The sequence below is a fragment of the Pholis gunnellus genome, assembly GCF_910591455.1.
Source record: "Pholis gunnellus genome assembly, chromosome: 6".
Classification (NCBI taxonomy): Eukaryota; Metazoa; Chordata; class Actinopteri; order Perciformes; family Pholidae; genus Pholis; species Pholis gunnellus.
This window is the reverse complement of record NC_136532.1, coordinates 4,452,624-4,478,513: the sequence shown is the minus strand read 5'-3', so window position 1 is coordinate 4,478,513 and position 25,890 is coordinate 4,452,624. Positions and strand designations below refer to the sequence as shown.

The 25,890-nt window shown below is 43.6% G+C and overlaps 1 protein-coding gene across 1 annotated transcript; it reads left to right on the top strand.

Moving 5' to 3' along the window:
- Positions 1 to 4,530: 4,530 nt before the first annotated feature.
- ptar1 (protein prenyltransferase alpha subunit repeat containing 1) lies at positions 4,531 to 17,136 on the top strand (the record flags this gene model as incomplete). The annotated part of the gene is made up of 7 exons (XM_079161690.1): positions 4,531 to 4,616; positions 6,058 to 6,227; positions 7,625 to 7,691; positions 8,064 to 8,168; positions 10,099 to 10,342; positions 11,421 to 11,794; positions 13,103 to 17,136. The coding sequence occupies 7 exons, from the start codon at positions 4,531 to 4,533 to the stop codon at positions 13,479 to 13,481; spliced, it is 1,425 nt and encodes a 474-aa protein (XP_079017816.1). The 3' UTR covers positions 13,482 to 17,136.
- Positions 17,137 to 25,890: the final 8,754 nt, after the last annotated feature.

Below are 25,890 nucleotides of genomic sequence, written 5' to 3'. Positions count from 1 at the left end.
ACATTTCATTGTATTGGGGTTGAGTCGGATATCTCAAAACCTGGACGAATAAAACCAAAACTATCTGAAGTGACAAGTGACAAAATATTTTTTTTGTAATTTTGATGAACCGGCTCTTCAAAATTGGGGTTAATATTACAGTCCATGTGCTTCAAGACGTTTACTGTGAGGTTGATTGTTGGGAACGCCTCGGCCCACCTGACCAGCAGCTGCTCCCAATCAGCAATCAATTAGCAGCTAGGAGGATCCTTTTTAAGGAGCGCTCAGACCACTGAGGAGCAGAGCAGTGAATCTAGTGTTAACACAATGGCTGTGCTGTGCGAGTTGTCTTTGAGGTAAGTCATCAAAGGGTTCCTCTTAAGTGGTTTTTGAGTTGCCTTCTCTCAGTTGGCTGAACTGAACACGATTGTGTTTGCAGGATGTTGTGGATTTCATGCCTGTTGATCAGCAGTGTGACTTGTCTCCCTGCACCTAAAGGTAACGTTGGCCGTCCAAAGAATGCACAGTTCTGTCACAATTAATGTCTACTAACTTCACTTTTAAAACCAAATTGATGGAGCGTACTACGCCCCCAACAGGTGCCGATGTCAAGCAAGCGCCCGCTGGGAGTGGTGGTGTTGGTTCTTGGTATGACAACAGTGGGTTTGCTAACCCAGGTGTAGGCTCGGTTGACGCTGGATTCTACTACGCCAACTCCGGGTCCACAGGCGGTGACGGTGCAGAGTTTCCCAGTGACGGGGGTGAGGCGGAAAGATCTAAGCCCGTGTTCAGTGACGTGTCAAACCTGGAGCCAGTTTACTCATTCAGGTCCCGCTCACGATACAACAATGGAAGACGCCAGTACTTCCGAACAAGCTACTTTCCTGGACATATCCGGTTTCCACCTATGCCTGTTGCCGAGAACGGCCCTCAACAACCCATCAAAGGTTGATCCAAAGGCGACCAATGAGCATCTTGAAAGGTAGTAAAACTTCTACTCTTTTTGCTTGAGAATTTAAGTTGCGCCAATTCTGACCTTGCTGCTTCTGTCTCCCCAGATCTTTAGCTTTAGCCCGACTGGATACCTCTTGAAAGAGAAATAAAGTTGTGCTTATCTGATCTTCAGTTTGGTCTTCTCTTGTTGCAGCTTCTGCTGTGGGTAATGGGTGATTTGAACAAATCGTAAGGACTAGGTTCACAATTTCAACTGTCTATATTGAAAGAGTGCGAATGTTGTAGCAGTGCCCACACTCGTAGAAAGTGTAGCTCTCAGCACTTTCTCCATTGTTTGCTCTGTTGGCACAGGGAGCCATGAGCTACAGACTCTTTGCTGTGTTTGAGTGGTAAAAATGCTCCTGCCTGCTAACTCTTCCAGGACTGCATATTTCTTCAGCCATGTGATATATTTGCCGCATTTGGGGTGGGGGGAGAGAATCCAATGGCATATATTTTAAGAGTCATTGTTTCACCATAGTGCTGTGATGCCTCTGACATCGAAGGTTTAAATACGCATTTACAAACTGCATCAAATTTTAATTGGAACAAGGTTTCTTTATTGTCTCACAACGAAAGTAGTCCCTTATGCGGTACAAACTCTTTGCCATGTAAAATTATTATGATCTGAAATATGACTCATCTGCAAAATTATTTTTGGGAGGCTTGGGCAAAAAATTGGTTAAAAGTTCTGGGTAGGATACACCCATGTCGGTCTAACATCCACCCAGACCTCTACCCCCGAAAAAGGTTTGCTTAACTATATACTGTGACAAGGTCACTAATGAGGCCTCTGCTCCTGAAAAGCTTCACATGGCTGCTCTAGGTCCTGATCAGTTAAAAGGAGGAAAAGTCCATTAGTCACGTAAGATCCGGACTGAAGCAGCACCTTGTTTTGTGGTCACAAGTTGTTTCCTGTGACTACAAACTGATCCTAAAAACACTATGCATGTAACTAGAGGAAAGTGAGAGGTGTTGCGGACTTTAAAAGAGAAACTCTGGTCACTGCCGGATAATTTTCCTACTGAAATGCATGGAAACCAATTGCTGCCTGGAAAGAAACTCAAAACAAATCTGACTCTGCCGTGCATTGAGAAATGACTAAAGCATTTATAATTTCTATAAAAACGGGCAACGTATGCCAAGTCTGTGATATGACTGGTATCTTTGCCTAGCTTTGGTATAACTTTCTTTAAATTCTGTACTACAACTTAAACATGAGTCACATGGTTTCTTCTTGACTAAAACTATTCATTCTGTACCCTGCTGTTGGTCTGCTTTGTTACTCTAATCAAATCCTAATGGCTAAAGTAAGCCTTTTGTTTTGGACCACTTAACTGAAACGGGGACCCAAACAAAACCCAGCTGTAGTTCCAGTGGGAGGGAGAGTTCCCCCAGAGTCTGGCAGACTGAAGGGAGAGCAAATCATATTTCCCCCAATGTTTAACTTTTGCTCACATTTTAATGTTCAAAAGTGTCAGTTAGGGTAAACTTCCCAAAAATAGCTTTTACCGGAAGAAACGGTACAAATGAACCTAGTGAAATTACAATTTGGAACACGATAAATCTGGGAAGACATCAAGGAACTTCCAGGTGCTGCCAAACCGGACCAGAGCCATAAGACCTTGTGTCCACCTTTAGAGTCCTGGGGACAGGACGGACTACACAAGTCATACAAGGGAAGAGCGAGACAAAGAGGTGTATTGTGTTTTTACTTAAGCATCAAAATGTTTTTAGTTTGTTCTTTTACTGCTTTTCATTGCTTAAAACATTGGCAGGAAGCAGGTTGAATCAATAAGTGACTGAAACTCCCCCATCGTGGTTCCCCCACACCAGGATAACACACTCTTTCCACTCTTTCCAAGTGAAGTTGCAGCCTTAACTGAGTTTCAGGTGGGGGAGGAGGCAAGGAGACACTGTCAAGCTGTTCCATGTCCTGAACACTTGAAAGAAAAATCTTATCTTCATTGAATTGTTTTGTTATCAGAGGATTCAAAATAAACTGCAGGAGGAAAATTACAAGAAGATTGCATTACGTAGGACACATGATGCATTGGATAATGTTTATGAGCTTCATTCTCTAGGATCCTCTTACAACCTTATATGGTTTAGAGCTGTAACAGCCATATACCTCCCCCTCCTGGCCGCTGTGGTTAGTGATCCGTATGTTCTCATTTTTGGGACCAAAGGCAAGGGCCAGACACATTATTGTCAACACTTAATGCAAATGAACATAGACACTTGAGTAATCACAATTAGAAAATACTGCTCCAAAGACTGAGAACATTGGGTTGATTGCTGGTGAGGTCCATTTCTCAGGTCCAAAAGAGATATGACAATCTGCATGTTATGTGAGGATGGATTGCCAACCACATAAAGCAGGCAACTGCCCCGATTTGAATAATATAACACAAAAAAATGCACCATCAAAGCACAGCTGCAGGAATGAGTCCTAACCCCTAATAGCTCTCATCTTGAAGAGGGGCCCTGTGTGTTTTGTTGGATGTCACGATGTTTACCTGGTGCATATTCCTTCACAGCTTAATGTTTAATCAAGTCATCAGAAACTCACTGACAAACAGCAAACCTGGGGCAGAGGAATGGGCTCATGGCTTGTTTCTGTGCCTAGTCGGTTATGTACACTGTGCTTCATAGGGCGTAGAGACAAGGAGTGGGAGCAGGGTGTCAAAAGGGACCCACAGCTGAATCCTGTCCCGGGGCATCACGAGACAGAGACACCCAGCCCATGGCTCCTATAGATAGTTACTTTATTAATAAAGCGGACCATTTTTCACTACAGCAGCCTTTATGGTACAGGTGAAGCAATACAAATAACAGAGTAAAACATATTAAATATGAAAAATGCAAATATAAAAATGCACAATACAAACAATACAAATAGCAGAGTAAAAAATACAAGATATAGAAATGCACAATATATACAATGAAATAGAATCATATTAAAATGAACTCACTAAACAGTGCAAAGATTTAACAAAACAAACCAACAACAGAGTAACACTGTTGTAGTTGTGTGATTGATTGATTGATTATAGCAGGAATGTTCTCCTGTATCTGTCCTGGTCTACAGTCTGTCCCTGCAGTATGGTGGAAAGGGTGGTCCGGGTTATCCATTATGGATAATAATAATCATAAATATAGGGCATATCATCTATAGTTTATGTTTCAACTGCAAGATCATCGGTGAAAAATGGAGTACGGGAGATGGGGATGTTTGGAACTAGCATCCATACAACATACCATCCAACCAACTCCACTACTGTGACAAAGAAGAACAGCTGTTACAGACATATAAACGCTTTTACAATATAATAATATCATGTCATGTAAAACGACACTAAACAAATGTCAAACAGAATCAAGTATATGATATAGGTCATATGTATGTTATTTTATTCTATATACATAAATATTACATAGCAAGACAACCACGCATTTAAATAGTTCAACCAGGTCTCTCCGGGCTTCCATAGTATTGTTTGCTTATTTACCCGGAAAAACTTTTTGGTCCGTGTTACGTCATTGGGTGCCACAAAGATGGCGGAGTCGGAGGAGGAGGTGGACGTCTTGGTCCAGAGAGTTGTCAAAGACATCACCAACGCCTTCAAGAGAAACCCCAACATGTAAGTATAGTTGACCGTGAACATACCGGACAGGCTGAAGCGGAGTCTGTCTAATCCAGTGGACCCTAAACCCAACAGCAGCTTGAACTAGCCTTTCAACTGTGCGGGCTCGGACTATCACCTGGAGTTAGAGCGGTCCAGGGAAAGTTGACAGTGTAGCTAGCTGACCCTGCTGTTTGTTTATTCTGTAAAAGCTAGAGGAAGTGGTTTGTAGACACACCCCGTGGATACTATCTCCGTGTTAAATAAGGAAAATCAGGAAACGTTGTTTTATTTGGGGTGACTAGTTAACGTTAGCTCACCCTTTGACGTGGTAAGGCGGCTGTCAAAACGGTGCCACATTTGGCACGGGCCAGTACCGTTAGCGCCTCAATTAATTAATTAATTAATTAATTTATCCATCAAATTTAAAAGGTGTCTTATTTGTAATGTCGACAGTACTCCCCCCTTCTTATATGGCTGCTTCAGTCCCTTTAGTAGGGGTACACGGGCGTCAGGGTTAGCACATGCTAACTGTATGCTTTCACAAGCTAACGTCACTAGCTTCTCATCTATTTATAATGCAAATGAAGCAGTGCTGTAACCCTCATCCTACCAACACATACAAGGACTACAGGGACCCCAAGAATAAACTGCTGTAAGACCTAACTATCAACACATTACTGGTAATGTAATTAAAGTCACCAGAAGAACGTCGGTCTACTCTATTTTACTCGCAGGCTCAGTGGTAGAGCAGCTTCAATCAGAGGATCGTTGGTTCGATCCCCGGCTCCGCTAGTCCACGTGGATGTGTCCTTGGGCAAGACACTTGACCACTTGTGCTCACCTTGCGTGGGTGAATGATGACATGTAGTGTTAGAGCGCTTTGAGTCGGAAGACTAGAAACATGCTATACCATTTATTCCATGTGTTAAAACTGCAATACCCCAATACAGTGGTACTTAAAATGCATTATTTAAAAGCACTAAGTAGAACACAAAACCGTGATATGAGATAAAATAAGAAGTCATTAACAACGATAGAATACAGCACTAGTGAGATATGGCACAGAGTATACCTCTGTCAAATAAATGGATAAGATGTGGAGACCAGGGATCAGGACTCAAGTGGCTCAAGACAGTGTGTGATTTTGGGCTGTCCTGCTTAACAACCATGAGAGAACGGCCATGTCACAAACCATGTGACATTTAGGACCAAATTGTAACTTGCTTCGACCCACGTCCTCAAACCAACGCTGAGAAAACGCTGGCCAATGCAACTTTGTAAGCTTCCACAGGCCGTGTGCGTGCGTGCGTGCGTGCGTGCGGCAACGATAACATAAATGAACAGAAAATGAATGAAAATGTCAGGATATTCCTGAGAATGTGCCGCAATTCATCCATGTCCATACACGTAAAAAAAAACCTCCCTCGGTCCTCATTCTCGGCATCTGCTCCCTCAGTGATGAAATTGGTGTGATCCCGTGTCCAGAGGCCCGCTACAACCGCAGTCCCATCGTGCTGGTGGAGAATAAGCTGGGCGTCGAGAGCTGGTGCGTCAAGTTCCTGCTGCCATATGTCCACAACAAGCTGCTGCTGTACCGCCAGCGCAAGCACTGGCTGGACAGGGAAGGTAACTGAGCTCCGACACAACATCTGTCACAACCACCACATCTGTCTGATTTGAGTCATTTCTAGTTCTGGATAAGTATGTGATTAAGAAAAGAGTGGAAAAATGATTTGTTTCTCCAGACTCGTCCATTTCCTATTCCTAATTTTACCATTTTCAAAAAATGAAATGATCGGCTGTTTGTCTGCTGTGGCTCAGTGGGGAGAGCAGGTTATCCTCTAACCACAAGGTCGGTGGTTTCCTCCGGTCCTTCAGCGAGACACCGAAACCTCAGAGGTTACATTTCTAGGGCCGTAGTCAACCAAAGAGAACCATGGACGACTGACATTCTACCCAACCAATCGATTGCTCAAGATTAATGACATTGTCCCTGTGCACTGTGCCTGGTAGCCTGAATGAATTCAAAATAAACATAAAAAGCATTTTTGCCATGTTCACACTCGCACACTCAAAGCCTATGAATCAGTGATGCACTACTAGGATTTAGTGAGACTGTTGTGTATGGGGTCAGATCAGTCTCAATAATTGCAAATGCAAACAGAAAGACTCACAAATGCGCACAGAACAATTCACAAATATATTCTATTTACAAATGCACGCAGAACAATTCACAAATACATTCCAATGCACAAATAAATAAATTACGATTTATATAAATGTAAAAAACAAATCACAAATATATTTCTGCATTTGTATGTATTTGTTTGTGGATTTGTATGTATTTATTTGTGGATCGCACTGCATTTATTTGTAAATCGCTTCACATTTATTTGCGGATTTATGAGACTCATCTCACGTCGCTGGATTCACAAATGCGTTTTTTTCAACATAGACCTATCTGTAGCCAATCAGATGTCGGCCTCATTTTCAACCAATCACATGGTAAATCGAATATATTTGTGAATTGTTCTGTGCGCATTTGTGAATCTTTCTGTTTGCATTTGTGAGTCTTTCTGTGTGCATTTGCAATTATTGAGACTGATCTGACCCCATAGTTGTGGGCGGACCTCCGGGGGGGGGCATGCTCCCCGGGAGACAATCTGTACATTTGAAAGTTAAATGCATCAGTCTGGTGCACTTTGAGAGCAAAACTAAAAAGATCCATGAAGAACTTTGTGCTCTTTTTCTCCCAGTGGTTGAATGTAATCAAGTACATTTAGGCTACTCAACTACTGTACATTTATTTGACAATATAAGTTACTAGTTAGGCTACTTTGAAGATTCAGATTGTTAATGCTAAATCTAAATGCACAGATACACTGATGTATTCTAAAGTAGATGGGATAGCGAGTGACTGGTGTTGTTCCTGTGTAGCGTAAAACGCTGCTAAACGATGTGGTAACGTGATCTCCATCATGCTGAAAACCAGAGAGGCTTACAGTTCATTGTGTGTCCCTCAGCGTTAGCGGACATCACCTGCACCCTGTTGCTGCTGAACCCGGACTTCACCACCGCATGGAACGTCAGGTACAGATGCACCCAGTCACACCTGCAGAAATATTGGCGTCATGGACGTCAGCCGCTTGTGGTCTTGAACAGCTTCTGTGGAAATGCAACATGACCACAGCTCAATGTGCCGCAGTGTGGCTAAACGTGATGAGAGAATCCTTTTATTAGTTTACAGGGTTACAGCAGCATAGTGGATAGTGCAAACACGTGACTTAGTAAAAAACAATGTATCATAAATGAGTAATACGCAGTAAATGGATATTAAAAATCCACAATAACTAAAATATAACGAACTAAAACAAATTGATCTATACAGACAAAATAAGTGTTGTATTGAATATGATCTATACAGACAGAATAAGTGTATTGCGTGGCCGGTTGCCGTTGCAGGAAGGAGCTGCTGCAGTGCGGAGCTCTCAACCCAGAGAAGGACCTCTACCTGGGCAAGCTGGCCCTCACCAAATTCCCCAAGAGCCCGGAGACGTGGATACACCGGTAAGACTTTGCGTCTCTAAACTCTGTCATATTCCACACACTACGTGCAGGCGACATGGAGCATGTGACGTATGAGCCGGAGCACGTTGGTGCTCAATACATATTGGTTCTATGTGAGGTGTGCCTGTCCCTTTTACACAAAAATGGGTCATTAATGGTCCGTTTTCTTATTTTCTTACTTTTGAACTAGCATTATAAAGGAAATGACATGCAGTTTGGTTTTGAGAGTTTCTAATTCATTATTTCCTGTCGTCTGTGTCCTTTGATGTTAGCCGACGAGAGCGATTGAAATAGCAGACTGAATGATTTCAAAAAGATGAGCTATCACAAGCACCTAATCTTTCCTGCAGGGGGCCCTGCTCACTGCACGCCACCCAACTAATCTCCTGGTCCCAGGATAGTTGAAAGGCTCGCAGCCGCTTCTCCTCTTGAACTTTGTCTTCACCAGCCACCATTTTCTCACGAGTGTCCGATCGGTACCTTGCAAGATAGAAGTGAGGTGGCTCACTCCTTGGCTACTTCCGTCGTCATCTCTCGGAAATAAAAACGCTGTCCCGGGCAGGGCTGACCGTTTTAGAATGTAAACATAAATGGAGGAAACCATCGGCAAATTGAGTTTTGTTTCTTGTTTAATTACGTTTTCCTCTTCATCGCAGCTCCAGTTGTACTCTGAGCTCATTCTCTCTCTCTCTCTCTCTCTCTCACACACACACACACACACACACACACACACACACACACACACACACACACACACACACACACACACACACACACACACACACACACACACACACACACACACACACACACACACACACACACACACACACACACTGTTTAGACTTGTCAGGAAGTCGAACACAAAACTTTGTTTTCATTAGCAGAAGTGCCAACCGCTCATTCTATATTTTCATTCTTATGTTGAGAACGAAGCTGTGCATGAATTGTAGTAGCCCCCCCAGAGGTTGCGTTTACCGAATATTCTCCGTCATTGATGCAGTTTTTTTTTAACAATGATGTGAAAATCTGAAGGCTGTCCGTCACTCTGACGGGCTGGAGGCCGTGCAGCTGTGCCACTGGTGCAGAGGAGCGCATGAAGCGCGCTTTTCTCTTTCTTTTTCTTTTCAGGATCGGAAAAATCCCACGTTCTGAAAGTCTGGTGAGTCCAGTCTCCAGGTCCAGCCTCCAGAACTAAATTAAGACATTATGAGGGGTCGTCTGTCTGAGGGAAATGCAGAAGACAAAGGATCCTCTATCTGCTTTGTGTGTGTTGACTTGAAAAGTGACGGCACGATCGGTGTCGCGTCTCTGTTCATATTTCTTCCTGATAAATATACAATCTATAATCTTGTTTCGGTATATTTATTATACAAAAAACACAAAAGTGACGGGCAACGAGAAAGTCTAACGCAACCACTAGTTTAGTGTTTGACCAATCAGCAACATGCAGGCCTGACGCTCAGCGCCAATAGGCCCTGCTCCATCAGGAAGTGTTACGGCCAGAACGGGGACTATTGTGGGTCCAGGAACTGGTTGCTGGTTGAAACGCAGGCAAGGTTCCTTGGCCCCTGCAGAAGTTCCCGTTGTGGCAACGTGTTGTTAGGTCCATACTTTCCATAAAGCCCCGCAGGACTTAAACAGCGATAAAGAGCAACTTGTAAAGACTCGTAGCAGACATGTAGACCTATGTGGGGTATTGTGGTAGTTTAGTGTGAGAAATATTGAACAGGTTGGTTAAATAGTATGCGGGGGGGCAGTCACTGTCACCTCCTAACGTGTTCTTTGTATCATGTTTCACATTCAAACTTTACTCTTAAAACTGCCATCTGGTGTTATGAGTACGAAATGTCTTTTGACTGGTGCGAGCAAGTGTGACTTTCCTCCCCAGGAGTGCGATCGTCTTTGTAAAGCCGCTGTCTCCCCGCAGACGCTGGGTGCTGCAGCAGATCCTGCGTCAGTCCTCCGCTGTGGGCCGCAGCCGGAAGCATCCGCAGGGCGACGCGGAGCAGGCCGACGCGGACCGGAGCCAGCGGCTCAGTGACCAGCTGGCCAGGACGCTCCATCAAGAGATGAAGGTGTGCTCTGACGCCGCCTGCCGCTATCCCAGCAACTACAACGCCTGGTCCCACCGCATCTGGGTGCTGCAGCACATGGCCAAGGGCAACGTCAAGGTAGGACGAGGAAGAGGCGACGCCGTAAATTACTACAACAAAGTAAAAGTGTAACGTTTAACATTTTGTATAGATTCTTTGGACGGTAAAAAACAAAGCTGCTATAATCAAACAACAAAGGGATCTGTATCTGCCAATATGGATCATCAATGAGCGACAATTAGTGTCGGCGGCAAAACAACACGATCAGGGATCTCCACAAGTTCTATTTGCTCCCTTTTTTCTTTGGTGCTGAACCGATCTGTGCCTCTGATCCATCATTACGATCTGAACCGTGAGCTTTTTAGGATCTGTTGCACCACTACGGTCTATTTCAAACAACCTGCTATAACTTTGCGCTTTTATACTGCCATTCAATCTGGAAGTGTTGACGAGGAGCATTCACTTCAAATCAATGACCAATAAGCTTGTAACTTTTACAGCTTGTGTGACATTTTCACCCCCTGCCCAATGTCATGAATGTACGACAGCGTATCACAGCCGTTGTAGGAAGAAACATCATAACTACGGTGCCTCAACCTCATGAATTTACCAGAAATAACTTTGATATTCTCTGATATAAAGTCATACATTTGCTAGAAAAATTGAGTTTCAATTGTAAACGGCCCGGACTGAGCGGAGTGAAAGAGCCAACTACGGATTTTGCGAAGGTAGCGGAAGGATTCACGGCTGACGTCCGTTTTGTCAATATCAAAGAGATATCATTGTATTATTTTTTTCTCGTAAATGTATGACTTTATAATTTAAGAGAGTATTCCTTTCTTTACGGTTTTCATTTGCAAATTTGCCACTTTAATCTTAAAACGTTTCTTCTTTGTAAAATTATGATTTGTTTCTCGTTTTATTACCTCTGTTCTATCTATCTATCTATCTATGTTAGGCCTAATACCAAGCTTGAATAGTTGAGTGGTGATCAATAAAGTAATAATGCAGTCCGGGAATCTTCCAACAAGTGTATTCTATGGGACATCTTAATTAATTAAGATCACCTCATGACTGAATTAACAACACAACCAGCTAAATATGTGTTGGGTTTCCTTCATATTAGTGCTTCACAAACTGCCATGTTTCCTCTCAGGTGTTCCATGATGAGCTGTCCTCTATGCGCCTTTGGGTGTCCATGCATGTGTCTGACCACAGCGGCTTCCACTACCGCCAGTTCCTCCTCAAGGAGCTGATCACTGAGCTCTCCCAGACTTCAGCTTCCACCACCAGTTCACCCCAGCACCGGTGCAGCACAGTCCCCAGCAGCAGTCCCCCGCGTCACGGCCACGACCAGGCTAATGGGGCTAATGGGGCTAATGGGGAGCTGTCGGGAGCGGAGGCAGCGGGCGAGGAGGAGGAGAGGCAGCTCAGCTCCACCGCCGTCCTTCAGCTCTTCCACCAGGAGGTGGAGCTGTGCTCTGACCTGATCCAGTCCTTCCCCGGTCACGAGACGCTTTGGAGTCACAGGTGAGGCCGTAGAGGTGAACGAACAAAAGACCGTTCACAGAAGCACGGTACAGCACCGCAGTGAAGCGTGAGTGTTTATGAGTGCTGTTGTGTCAGTTAATGTTCAATCAGTAGGCATTAAAAAGCATCTCCTGCGTCAGAGAGATCTATGTGTGTTGCTCTTCTTTGTTGGTGTTTTAAGGTGTTGTGGGTTTTCAGATTTGTAAAATCTGCCACAAGCAGTGGTGGAATGTGACTAAGTAGATCTCAAGTACAATTCTGAGCTACTTCTTCCATTGTATACTACGTTACTCCACTAGATTGTCTGGCAACTACAGTCACTTGTTAAAATAAGATTTTTCATACAAAATACATGATACATTTTTTCTAATGTGATACTTTGTAGATTACCAAAAAATCAATTTTTCTCTATAATTCCTAAAAATGGATGAAAAAAAATAGATATTTCTGTCAAGTAAACGGTAAACTGCATAAAGCAACAAAACTCCACTCAACTGTCACTCATCAGTGGTTATGTGGTTGTCTTGTAGACGTTATTTTTGGCAGTTTTATTTTCTTCTACATAATTAAAATACGCTAGATAAGCCATGTTCCCTCTTAAAATAAGCTTGTTTATTTTAGTTTTTAGGAAAACGCTACATTTAACCACCATTGTGGCATGTCGTGATAAACCTCAGTCACGAATAATAAATGAGTTGTAATGATTCCTGATTAAAGAAAGTTATGATCAGTCAGCAACAGGCATGGTTTTAAATGTGAATAGCTATTTACAGACTGAGCTAAAACGCACAAGAAGCTTTATTCTCCTTTAGAATAATTCACTTCATGTTCACGGTCAGGTAGGCAAACTCCTTAAAATGCGCACTAATTAACACCAGTGTATGTGAAGGAATAGCGGCATTAGAAAGTGGCAGAGGAACCAAATGTGGGCTTTTAAGGCCAGACTTGTTTTCTCAGAGTCGAGGAAGGATCCTTCAACGGCTGACTTTCAAGGACGCTACGTCATCAAATCCCTGCTCCTGTGTATCCTTAGCGCTCCTGATACTACCACAATCGTATGCGCACCATGCATTTCCTGTCCCCCCGATTCAGAAACGAGGACATTCGCTTGTAAACTTTTCTCTCGTAAACTGCCACTTTAATCTCAGAGAATATCCCAAGTTTCTCCTTGTAGAAAATCCCACTTTAATCTTTTTCTTCATATATTACCGATTTATAAGGCAGCACATTCTCACATCCAGGCTTTAATTGGATCCAAACCAGAGAACGTTTCAATAACTAGCTGTGTGTCTTTCCCACCCTTTCCAGGCGGCATGTCTCCTACTTGTGGCACCACTGGAGGAGGGAACACCAGCACCGCTGCGGCAGCAACGGAGGCAGCGAGCCGGACTGCCTCAACAACGGCGACCCGGGCCCGCCGAAGGCCTGTGCCCAAAGCCCGGGGGGAGAGGGTGTGAACGGACAGAGGCACACAGGTGAAGCCATGGAGGTGGACGGGGCATCCCTGCCGGACCCGCGTGACAGCAAGCGGCTGAAGCGGGGCGTCCTGCCGCCCAGCGCCCCCGCCCTGCCCTCCGAGCATGGCTTTGTGAGCGGCATCCTGGACGGCTGCTGTCACCCCGAGCAGAGACGTTTCGCCCTGGCGTACAAGAAGTGGTTGGACACTGTCATCGGTCAGCAGCCTTGAGAGGGAGGGAGAACAGTTAGCCCCCCCCTCAGTCTTTGTCAATGTTGGAAGTTGCCTTTAGACACAGATTTAGGATCAGCTTACCTACTTGTAGCGCTGACTTTAACTCTTAGTGCTTCGAATGCAGTGCTGACTTTAGAAACCAGTCTCTGGGGCAGCGGAGCCGTGAGCAGAGAGGACGGGGCCCTTAAGAGTCCGACCACACCTGGTGTGTTTTCTTCCTTTTGAAACATCTGGATTCTCTGGAGCTTCCTCTGAGCCGGTACCCCTTCAGAATGGAAATCTGCACAAACCGAGCCTATGGGCCTGCTCTGTGTATGTCGGTAGAGTCTCTTTTTATTCCAGGTGTCTCAATGCCTCAGGTCAACTTGCCACTGAATTTCTTTTTCTTTTTTTTACATCTCCACGTGTTACTTAATTTCTGTTCAAATGAGTCGGCAAAGAAAGTAAATGAAGCTGCCACAGGAGGAGGGACTTTGCAAAGGTGAGAGCAGAGCAGAATGCCAAAAAAGCCATGAAATACAAACGCATTTCAAACAACTGTAGAACAGAAAAAGAATTCTCAATTGTTAATATGCAAGTGATGAAATATCATGTCACAGTAATGAGTTGAGTTTTAATAATCTACGTTCTATTTCTTCATACGTTATGATCTTGTATTTTATTGGCCCTTTGGAGTTAATAGAAAATATTATAATACATTAAAGGGGAACTCCGCCCAAATTAAGACTTCCATTCATGTTGTAGGGAAGCTCGATCAATATTTGCGAACATGGGCCGCTCTCTCAAACTTGAGCTGTCATCAAGTATAAAGTCTGGAGCTGCTATTTTAGTTTTCTTTTATTCACCCTCATGAGTTTAATTCCAGCTGTTCTCAACCACTGGTGGGGCCTCAGAGCACCATCAAGTGGGCCGCTGAGGTACTGCCAAATGGTTGGATTAAATTAAAAATATCATTTATTTTGGCAATACACAAAGTTCGTTATTTTTATATCTAAATGTGCTCAAGAATTCACATGAATACAAAACATTAAAATAAAGAGACCACCCTGTTTTGCCAGCGTTAGCTAGCGAACGTTCCCTCGTCTGCAGGGACACGAAATGGATCGTGTTCTTTGTGTTTAAACCAGAAGATGATCACGTGTCCATCCTGCTCCAGTAAAGGCTCCAAAGCATGTAGTGAGGAAACATGAAACCATTAAATCTGGATTCATAATGTATTTATTCTGGTTATTACAGCAGACCGAGGCACAACACACACTTACAGGAGCGTTGCGTAACAAAAAGTGGAGAAGCCCTGCTTTGTTGTATTGTTCCCTTTTACTCCCAACATTCCCCTCTTTTCCAATTCTTCCTCCATAGCTCTAGGCTTTATACTTGATGACATCATACACTTTTTGGGGATTTGAGGGGTGTTTGTATTTATTCATACTTTTAGACTTCCTTAAACCACAGGAATAACATGTATGAATTTAGAAAACGGGCGTACTTCCCCCTTTAATGACCGTGGCTCTGATAAAATGTCCTTCTGACAAAAAATAAATAACCAGCTTCACATTCATAACTATTTAGAGATGAACGCGTTAAAATTCACTTGCTTGTTGCAGTGGCACAGCCAGACTCCTGTGTTTTGTTTTTCTCTGCAGTTCTTTACATTTTCCATTCTGAAGGCGGTAACATGTGTTCCTGCTCTGGGTCCTTGGTCGCTGCTCCTGGGTCAGGTCTTTACTAGTTAACGCTGTCAGTAAGTCCCAACTATGTAGCTAAGTTACAGCAGCTTGCAACAGAGCCAATAAGCTAGTAGTCAACTAAATACCAGGTTATGTCTGCTACGTGGAAAGTCATGGCTAACTTGTCTTACCTCCTGCTAACCCCGAAGCACTAAATCTACAGCAGAGGAGCGGTCAGCGGTACTGATGCTCCACTTTGAAGGACAGTCTCCCCGACATTCACTGGTGCTACATGCTGCCGTTTCTACTTCACCCGTTACAGAAAACTGAGCAGCACTTTGGACTATTTGATAATAGGCAATCATTGTTCTGTCGGGTAAACTACTTTTTTTGAAATGACGTCTGTTACTTTGCACCGGGCTAGTTAACAATAGTCCTATCTACTTTTATGTCACTACGTTGTACAAAAATAGAGGTAAACATCTAAAAGGTCAACATCTACGTTGTCTTTTTTTTGTTTTGTTTTTGTTGAGGAATAATTTATAGCACTTAAAAGTTGTGACATGCTGTATCTGCACAGTCCATCCCTTCAAACGAGAGGCGAAGTCCCTCCCCTTCCTCTCCCCGCCCTATTTCGGAAAAAAATACGTACGATGGTCAACGGCGGATGTTTGTGAATTGAAAAGATAATTTAGCGTCTCCAGAAAGTCCCAGTTTGTCGTCGTACCATTTAGTTTTGTGTGAAAGCGCTTGTCTCGCGCGATATACGTCGCCAACAGTTAGCTAGCTAACTTAGCTACGTTACACGCATATGTAACTATGCAAATGTATTATGTGTTCCATCCAGCGGGAATGGAAAGAACGAGCGAGTCTCGTTGGCGTGAGTACATCCTGGTACCAAACACACGGGAGAGACGTCACTCTCAGCCAATGGTTGAGTAGTGTCTCTAATAACGTTTTTTAAGTCTTAAACATCAGTTTTTACGACAAACTGAAGTCTTTTGACCTGCAAATCATCTTTTTAATTGTCAAACATCATATGTGTATTAATGGCACAATTCTAATAAAATGTTATTTATCTCTTGCCGTTGACTGCCCACATTTGTTTTTTTTTTCAAAATGAGATCCCATGGTTTTCCCCCAGAAGGGGCGGGTCTTTGCCTTCGCCTCTCTATAAAGTAGTAGGTGAAAATGAAAGCTCCTTTCATGACATCGTTATCTGTTGATAAGGGAAGAAGGGTGTTCTCGAATTTGATCACAACAAATCCGAAGTGTTCCAGGTAGTTTCCTAGAACACAGGATTCAAGCAGGCAGTTTGAAACGGCTCCGTGGTTTTGTTCTGACCCATCGGTGGGCCCTAGATGCAGTCTGGGCGCCATCACATCTGTATATAGAGGTACGATCGGATCGCCAGCGTTCGCTCATTCTTAAGGGCGTAAAGGTGGATTTGAGGGGAACAAAAAATGGTTTTAGTGGCCACTGTGCACAGGCTTGCTAGCCAAAATGACCCCATCACATGTCTCCATGTGCTTCCATGTAACCCTTACCACGTACTCGGCTTCTTTTAGGAACTACAATGTTAAGAGTTATGAAGTAGACACTATCACCTCAACATCACTGTGTACATGATCATAGATAATCTTGGAACTAGTATTTTTGAGCCATGTATTCTTTAGGTTTGTTCATCAAGAACGGGTGCATATCAGAACTGTATAGGGGGGCAGACCTAGAACACAAACTTTGAATACAAGACTATCTATGCAGAAATGGGTTTTTTTTAAAAGGTTCAACAAGCTTTTAAAAAGAATAATGTAGCTTCTGTTTTTTCTAATTTATTCTTCAGTTTACTTGAGTGGAGGGTATGTCCTTCATGAATAGCCCCTCTAACATCTCATTCATGTTCTATTTATTTATAGAGGTAAAGTCTTTCATCTTCACTTTCAGTGTTTTGTCATCTGCTTACCAAGAAAATAAAGCTCATCTGGGATAAAGCTGTGTGTGTGTGACAAGTAAATTACACAAGTAAAGTCTCTTGGGACTGTAAATTACTATATAAAATTCATTCATTCAACCTTCCTGACCCGAGAGCCCCCCCAGGGGGGGGGGCTACGGAGAAAGTTCAGCGTACAGCGTGTCGTACAATGCACTGCTCAGAAACTAATATAATGAATGCTACACACATGTTATATACCCACTTAACGAAGAGATTATGGGCAAAAATATCATCCAAGCCATTTTACACACTCCGAACACAATTATACACAAACTAACATAATAAACTAGAAGATGTACCACCATATCACGTATTTTTCAACACGAGTCGGCGAGCTACGCGCTCTGCTTTGATATACCAACACAAAGCTAACGGCTAACACGGACCACCAATACATCGCAGAGCATGAGCATTCGACACAGAATCCAGAGATATCTTCAGAATTTCTCTCTGTGAAACCAGTACAGAGCTGTGAGCAAACAAACGCCAGAACAACAAACCACTTAACCGGAAGAAAATCCAAGCAGCACCTTGCCTTTACGAAGAATCATGAAAAGACCGGCATAATTCCCCGTTTCACGGCTAAAAACACTATTGCTACGTATGTCCTGTGTGTTTCTCCTCTGTTTCCTGAAGAAAGGGGGTTCAACCAAGCTGTGGGACCCGGGGGGAAGGGGTTTGACATTTGGCAAATGTAATTTTACACTCGGGGAGGCGCAGCGCGTTTTTGATTTTTACTGGCTAAAGACTGTCAATCAACACCAGGCTACTCCCACTGCATTCCTGAGACTGACGAGTCGAACGAGGTGTCACTGTCTGAAATTGACCGATCATAGGCTGAGAAAGCCTCACATACACACATGACGACTGGAGCTCAGACGAGAATCATCCATGGTTTGCAGCCTTAGAGAGGATTCTGGCTCTCAAAATGATGCCAAACTGCTGTATTAGGATAGATTGAACAAGTGAAATATAGTTATATAGTATATAAAATTACAATGGAACAGCTGGTTCCAAAATGACAATTTTGCTTGACCTCGCGTGACCTTTCTGTACTAAAACCTCTCTAACTTTGTCCTGCTTCACTTTATCAAAGCCACATTTTGCAGAGAGACTGCTGACATGTTGTGCTATGATTTGAGAGAGTTTTTAGGCTTTCAGCTGCATTATTTCAAAGAAATAATATTAATAAAAGTGCTTTTCTTTCAAGCGAACCTGAAACTTTTCAATTTGAGCTGTGTGCCATCTTCATTTACTCTTAACCAGTAACATATACACTGATAGTTACACATCTCAACAAATCTCACAAGTGTTATCATTATTATAACATCGAAATTATTCAAATAGATCTTGTAGTTAGAGAAATACACTCTTTTTAGTATGGGTATGCAATTTTCGAGCAGAGGCCTAAAAATAGGGCTAGGGCCCAACGGGTTGCAGAAAAGTACTTCCCAAGCTTTACCGGTTCGTACTGTTTTTATTGTGGTGTTGTAGGGACTGTAGGGTGCAAAAAAGGCTTGGGCTGGCAATATGAAGGCAAGTCACTGTCAAAATCCGAGAGCGCAAATGAGATCCGCACATGTGTAGAGGTCCCGCGCGTGCAAATTAAACAGCTGCGCATGTATTTTACTATGACGAGCGCGTTCACATCACTCCGCGCAGAATATCTCTGCTCGTGTGAGCAAAATTGCAGCCTGCGATGAGAAACCCATGCTTTGAGCGCGAGGGGCGTCCCCTAGCGCGTGACTACTATCACTGCTCTTCTGCTCGCGAAACTTTCACCTGCTCGCTCGCGAGTAGATTTTCTTTCTGAAATTAAGTGGGCGGACCCAGTCACCATCGTATATCTAAATTTCATTTGTTACAATCCTCGTCTTTAGATTGGCCGGACATCACTCTGACATCACTCTGACACAGACGCTAGGTCTGTTAGATGTGGTTTTCAATCCACCACTAAACACGACTCCACTACATCTCAGAGGTAAATGTTCTACGTTTGTCTGACTGTTAAGACTGTAGAGGCTGATGAAATACAAAGTATGTTATTAATGTTTTGGAATACAATAATAAAAAATGTGTTTCTCTTGTAAATAAGTTTGGAGTCAAGTTGCTCAGATTGGTTTAAATTCACTCATCATTCTATTACAGACAAAGTGTGTTTGATCGTCAAACCTCTTGTGACAAACAGCTCAAAGATACTCTTTGATCTTAATTGATTAAAACATGATAATATGTAATCATACCATCGTGTTCACAGAAGTTAACAGATATAATGTAGTTGTATATAATATGAGCAACAATTTGGACCCGGTCAAGGTTCTGGAGCCAAGGTTAGGAAACACTGTCTGTATATTAACTGTTTGCCAAACTTGAATCAGTGGATGAACATTTATTCAGATCCTTCATTGCTGTAAAAGCACTAATTCCATACTGATGAAACAATCCACTACGAGTAAAATATCTGCATTCAAAACCTTAGTTAAGTATGTTATTATCAGCAAAAGAAAGTGCAGAAAGTAAAAGTACCTGTGCCGTAAAATGTACCCTGTCAGTGTTTTACTATTCGATATGATGTTTTAGGGTATATATTGCTGCATTAATGTGTATGCTGCATGTTTTTAACTCCTATACTGTTGGTTAGTTTAATCTACAGCAATGCATCATATTCTATAAGATCATCGTATGTTTGTAGTGTCAGTACATTACATTATTTACCTCTGAGATGTAATGCAATCTGAAGATCACCTCTATACCGCCACCTAGCGTCTGTCAGAGTGATATCCGGCCAATCTAAAGACGAGGATTGTAACTGATTCAATTTAGTGATACAATGGTGACACTTAGTGTCTAAAAGGTAAATGTAAAAGTGTCACAAGCAGAAGAGCAGTGATAGTAGTCACGCGCTCAAAGCATGGGTTTCTCCTCGCAGGCTTCAATTTTGCTTGCGCGAGCACAGATATACTGCACGGAGTGATGTGAGTGCGCTCGTCACTGTAAAATACACGCGCGGCTGTTTAATTTACACGCGCGGGACCTCTACACACGCACGTGCCTGGATCTCATTTGATTTGACTGTTGCCTTCATATGGAAACACCTTCAAACGCTTCAGATATTAATGACGATCAAATCTTAAGCACCTGAGCATCAGTCGCTCTGTTTCAAATGACTCAAAATCGAATTGATTTTAGGGTTTGATCCTGAGAATATCTTTCTGTTACATCCAAGAGAGGTCTTTCTCTTTCAATTCAAACCTCTAGTTTTGTAAACTTGTTTACAGTAGAATATCTGACCTGGCGTGTGTTATATTTAACAGGAGAAGTAGCTGAAGGAGCGATCTACTCCATCTATTTCCTGGATCAACTCTACTCGTTGTCGACCTCCAGCTTGAAGGCTTTCAAGAAGTCGCGAACATCGAGAACTGCGCGGTTACACAGGTGACTTTGTACGATCTCCAATGTGTGCTGACATCCAGGGATCACATTTATATTTGACCGTGGGACTAACAGGTGGGCGAGGGAATTCAGTGGTGGTGACTTTTGCTTCGACGGGGGCGGAACGTGTCTCCAGTGCCCTTTCTGAACTCCCATTTGAAAGCACGTGAGAAAAACAAAGTTTTCTTCAAGAATTCAAGGAGTCATTGCTACTTAAAAGGTCATCTTGGGGGTGAAGTATTGCTTTTAACGTTGCCTTTTCTCCAGTTGCTTGGAAACCTAGATGCCGAAGGGAGCTGCAATACCGAATAAATCATCCTTGTGGCAATTACCAGTCCAGTCCAGGGTGGGATTAGAAATGAACGGGTCAAGATTAAAGGAGGCCATCTTTCCAGCCATTAATTCAGCTCACCACAGACAATAATATAATTTATGTTATGTCCCAGAGAGGTCTAGTAGTAAAAGAAGCAATTTAAGAAGACCTCAGGAAAATACGCCACCTATTTTTAAGTGGTGAAAAATCTGCAAGGTACAACATAAGCTTAAACTAAGTAGACTAGAACGGGTGGCGAGCTAAGGAAAAGAGGCTGCAAATCGGTGGCTAATAATCAACAAAAGAATAAAACTAAACCGCTGCTTCTTGCCAACTAAAGACCACAGCTGTGTAGGTGGTCGATTACAAAAGCACCAAGGGGAAGTAGCTATCCAGCTTGTACCTGCTAGTTTAAACACAGAATACAAAAGTGGTAGCCAGGCCTTTACCTAGTGTTATCGTACATTCGATTACTACAGGTTGAACACTATTGAATGTAACTAATATGAACGCTAATTAAACTAAAACCTTGCCTAAATCCCAATGTCGCCAAACGAAGGCTTCAACTAGTTAGTTGAAGCTAACCTTAAAAGAAACGAGTTAACAAAAAGAGGCAGTCGCCCCAGGTTCTTGTTCTGGGTGACTCTTATTGACTTTTTGACCTGGAGCTTGCCTTTGGGATGGCGGGCTGGGCCGAGACGTGGATGAACGAGATCATGTTAGAAATACATCAAATGAAACGCATGGCTAACGACTAAGGCCGTAACCTCCGGTTCTGCCAAGTGAGGCCAATGCAGAAAAACTAGCTTGCATTCTCTCTAGTGTCCACCAGGGGGCGACTCCTCTGGTTGTATAGAAGTCTATGAGAAAATGACTCTACTTCTCTCTTGATTTTTTTGATTACCTCAGTAAACATTGTAAACATGAGTTTATGGTCTCAATCTCTAGTCTTCTTCAATACAGCATGATGTTCATTTAGTAGATGATGTTCCATTTAGAGTCTAACAGACCATAAAGCAGGGTATGCTTTAGGGCGGGGCTACACAGTGATTGACAGGTCTCTGCTGCTACAAGAGACACACGTCACCCCACCGCATTCCAAATATGGTCACTTCTGATCATTGTTTGCCAAAAAGCCAAGATGACGACTGCCCTATTCCACGGTGGCGATGGCCAAAGTCCCAAACTCTAGACTTCATAACATCAGTCCACAAACCAATGGGTGACTCCATGATGACTACGTCCACTTCTTATATACAGTCTATGGCCGTAACGCACACTTAAAGGGAATATTCTGCACCCTGTATATGGCCGTCCAATCAGTGTGGATGTTAAATGTGGTCCATTGAAACAATACATTCCCCAGAGCGTGGTGCAGTAGGCCTATGGACCTAGAAAGCTTCTAATGCTCGCGGAGCTGTGCCTACATGTACCAGGATGCATTGCACCCAGTCAAAACATAGTGTAGCCAAGTTGCGCCTATGCAGGCAATAAAATAAAAACACGGAGGCTCCGTAATCGGAACCAGCGTGAGCCAAGACGGCAACAATTCTTTATTATTTTCCACGTTGTCAACGGCAGCGACCTGCAGAAATGTCTTTCGATAACATTTGGCTTTCTCCACAACTTTTCTTTTCCAGCAAATGGTCAAATAAAAGCCCCCAAAACCTCTGTAAATATACTTATAGAATGTATTGATTAATTTCATTATTATCATAATATATATAATATTATTGAATCACCCTCAATTTCAGTGACTGGGAGGGCACGGAGATCATGTCGTCAAACTATTTTTGGGAATGTCTACGGTTACACATATTGTATATGTTGGATCTTGAGGGCTTTTATGTTTTTGACTAAATAACTTGAAATTTGAACGTTTTGCGGCAAAAAAATTAATAAAAAAATAAAAAAAATTTCCACCAGAATTACTACCTGACAAGGTGGAGATTTGAAACATTTACACCATAATAAGAAGAAGAACATTTAAAGAAAATGCGATTGAACATTTACAAGAGTAAACTATGTTTTTCAAACGTTTTTCTTTTTGTAAAATCAATGTAAATGAATGCAAAATTAAAAGAAAAATAAATAAATAAATATTTCAATGAGAATATTTAATTATATATCTGGTTTTACGGGATTATTTCATATTCTGATTAATGTATTTTTTAAAATCTTATACATCTTAAAGCTTTTCAGCCCTGAAACGAATTTTTAAAAAGTGCTGCAAACTGCTCCAGCCTTGAACCGTCCAACGGAGATGTGACGGTGGCGGTGGGAGGAAGGAGGGGCTGGGAGGGAGGCTGGCGAACACACACACACACACACACACACACACGAACACGAACAGACAGCAGCCGCTACAGGGAAGATGGAGGATGGTGTGGCAGCGGCGGAGCGGACCTCCAGCCCGCAGCAACATCGCTGCTGAAAGCAGGTGAGTTCGTCTCTCGTTCGGACTCGAATACCCGCTCGCTGTTTGCCGACATCTCTCACCACAACACGGTGACAAGGAGCGGGCGAAAACGGCTCTGTAGCGGCTGCGTTGTGAGCCGTGAGGGGGGGGGGTATTGTGTCGCCGCTCGGTTTGTTGACTGTTTGAGGAGTGGCTACGGGAAAAGAGAAAAGATAACGGCGTGTTTGTCGGAGCAAATGTGGTACCGGGTTTTCAGATGGAAGCAAACGCAGCACCGGTTGTATGAGGGCTTTGTGCCGGCCGGGTCGAGGCGCGACCGCGCACCGGGTTGACACGAGTGAGACGGCCCATAGGAGGCCCTGTTGTTGGCAGGTGCGGAGTCCCAGCAGGGCTAACCACCACCCAGTCAACACTCCTGGCTGGGTGGAGTCTTCTCCTTCTTTCCTGGGACTCCAGCTCGGCTTCCATCCCCTGGTGTGTGATGCAGAAGCCTGAAACCAGGCGCATAGTTGCTGCTGTTGACAGAGAGGCTGCAGGTTGATGTTCGTGGCGTCGGTCTGGTGCTGCTGCAGCTCCTCGTGCAACAGGGCGACCAGCTTGATCACGTCCTGAAACCGCACTGAAACGTCCACATGCTGCCTTCAAGTCACACTGAAATTACATTTAGTCAACCCCCCTGTTTTTTGCAGTCAAAAATGTGTCATTTAGAAAAAAGAATGGTTGAGAGTTTTTTTTAAAGGAAGAATAAAAGGTTCGGGGGGGGGGGGGGGGGGGGGCGACCTGTCGGTTGGTTAGTTCCCCTCTGGAGTCTGATGCCCGGAGGCCTCTAAGGGACACACCGGGCTTTGGGTGGAGGTAGACGGGTCAAACACACGCAGGAGATTCCAGAAGGAAATGTACCTGAATGTAACTGAACATTGATGTGTCGTTAGTGCCATGGGTTGTGAGTGTCGTAAGTCACATGACAAGCAACTCAAATGTGTCACGCCGCTCATGCGAGTTGTCAGTCGGTCAAGTTAATGTCGACCACAGTCCTCTCCTAAACCTATCGAGGTGGTTTTGTTGCCTCAACCTAACGTCCTCTGAAGACGGAAGTTTCATTTGAAATGACGTTAGGCGTGTAACAAGTGGAAACTGACACGCCGTCCATGCCACGTCCAAAAGCGACGCTAAAGGGCTACCTAGAAGGCTACCTAAAGCTTTAACGTTTTAAGGTTAGGGCCACTAAAGCGTCGGTATGTGAAGATGTTGGAAGTGAGAATGTGTGGTTAGTGGAATTATCAGAAATGCTCCTTTCTTCCTCTCAGCTGCTCGAGGGGCGGGGCAGTGTCTGAGTTTGATTGACAGCAGCTAGCAGGCTGAGCACCAGTAGGGAAAAAGAAACAAAGTAAAGAAGGGTCACGATGGTAACCCTTAGATTTGGAAAGAACCAAACTACCAAACTGTTATTTGGGGGTACGTTGACATGATGTTGAATGTGCTGCAGCTGAGCAGCTAGTCAGCCATCGAGCCTGCAGACGGACGTTAACTGCCCTTTTCTCCGGTGAACGTTTATTTGGTCGCTGGTTCAAGACGCTGAGATGAGAAGGAGACTTGAGCAGTCTGGGGCTCCTGTGTTTGTGTAGCAGGTTGCTGTCTGGCTTTTAAGGCAGTTTTTCAGTTTGGGGTTCTCAGTCCTGGTCCTGGGTGTTAGGGACTCTGAGTCCTGGTCCTGGCGTAGCTTTACCTTCTATCGGCTGGACAATTGCACTTAGATGTCGGGACGGTCAGGATGTGTCTCAGACTGGTCGCTCTAGCTCAGCGCCGACGGGCCTAATACATTTTGATATGTCAGCAGGAAGAAGCAAATCAAATGAAGGCTGGCTGCTTCAGTTTCAGGGTCCTGGTATTGTGCATGCTGGCTCACTGTCACTGCTGTGATAAGGAATTTTTCTTTAAATGAAGTGAACGCTGGATAACAGAGGCCTACACAATCACCTGCACATCAACTGCACACTGTTCGTATAAAAGTGCAACAAATGGAATGATCTGCATACTGACGGGGAAAAGAAAAGCCTGACGCTGATAATGTGAAAGATAAACTGTACAGTCGCTCTCGTCTTCCATTACTGGTGATCAGACGGGGAAGCTGAATCAATCAGGGTGGTAAAAGCAGTCGGTTTGTGGAGGCTGAATATGCCGTGTCATCAAGTATGTCTCAGATCGTAGATCTTGTCCTTTTGAGTCCCTCTAATAGTAATAACAAGTGAAGACATTTGTCAGATTTATAAAGCTGCACTAATGCATGATTCGGCTTTTATTGTAAATCCAAATCATTGTGGAACTGGTGCCTGTGTGCTCAAGCCTCAATTCCTGCTGCCGCTGTTGCATGAGTGGACGTATAGATACGCCGTCAGACAACCGATTTGCATATCGACACTCGTATCGACATGTCGGTGAGAGGAACGGCACAAGAAGAGCTGCAATTTCACAGCTTGCGTTGCATCTGCGAGGTTCTCCAACAGCCCGGGGGGAAGCTGTCATTACGAGCGGCGGTGGTTATTTATAGTGGCCATACCACCAATTAATCACATGTATCTGCA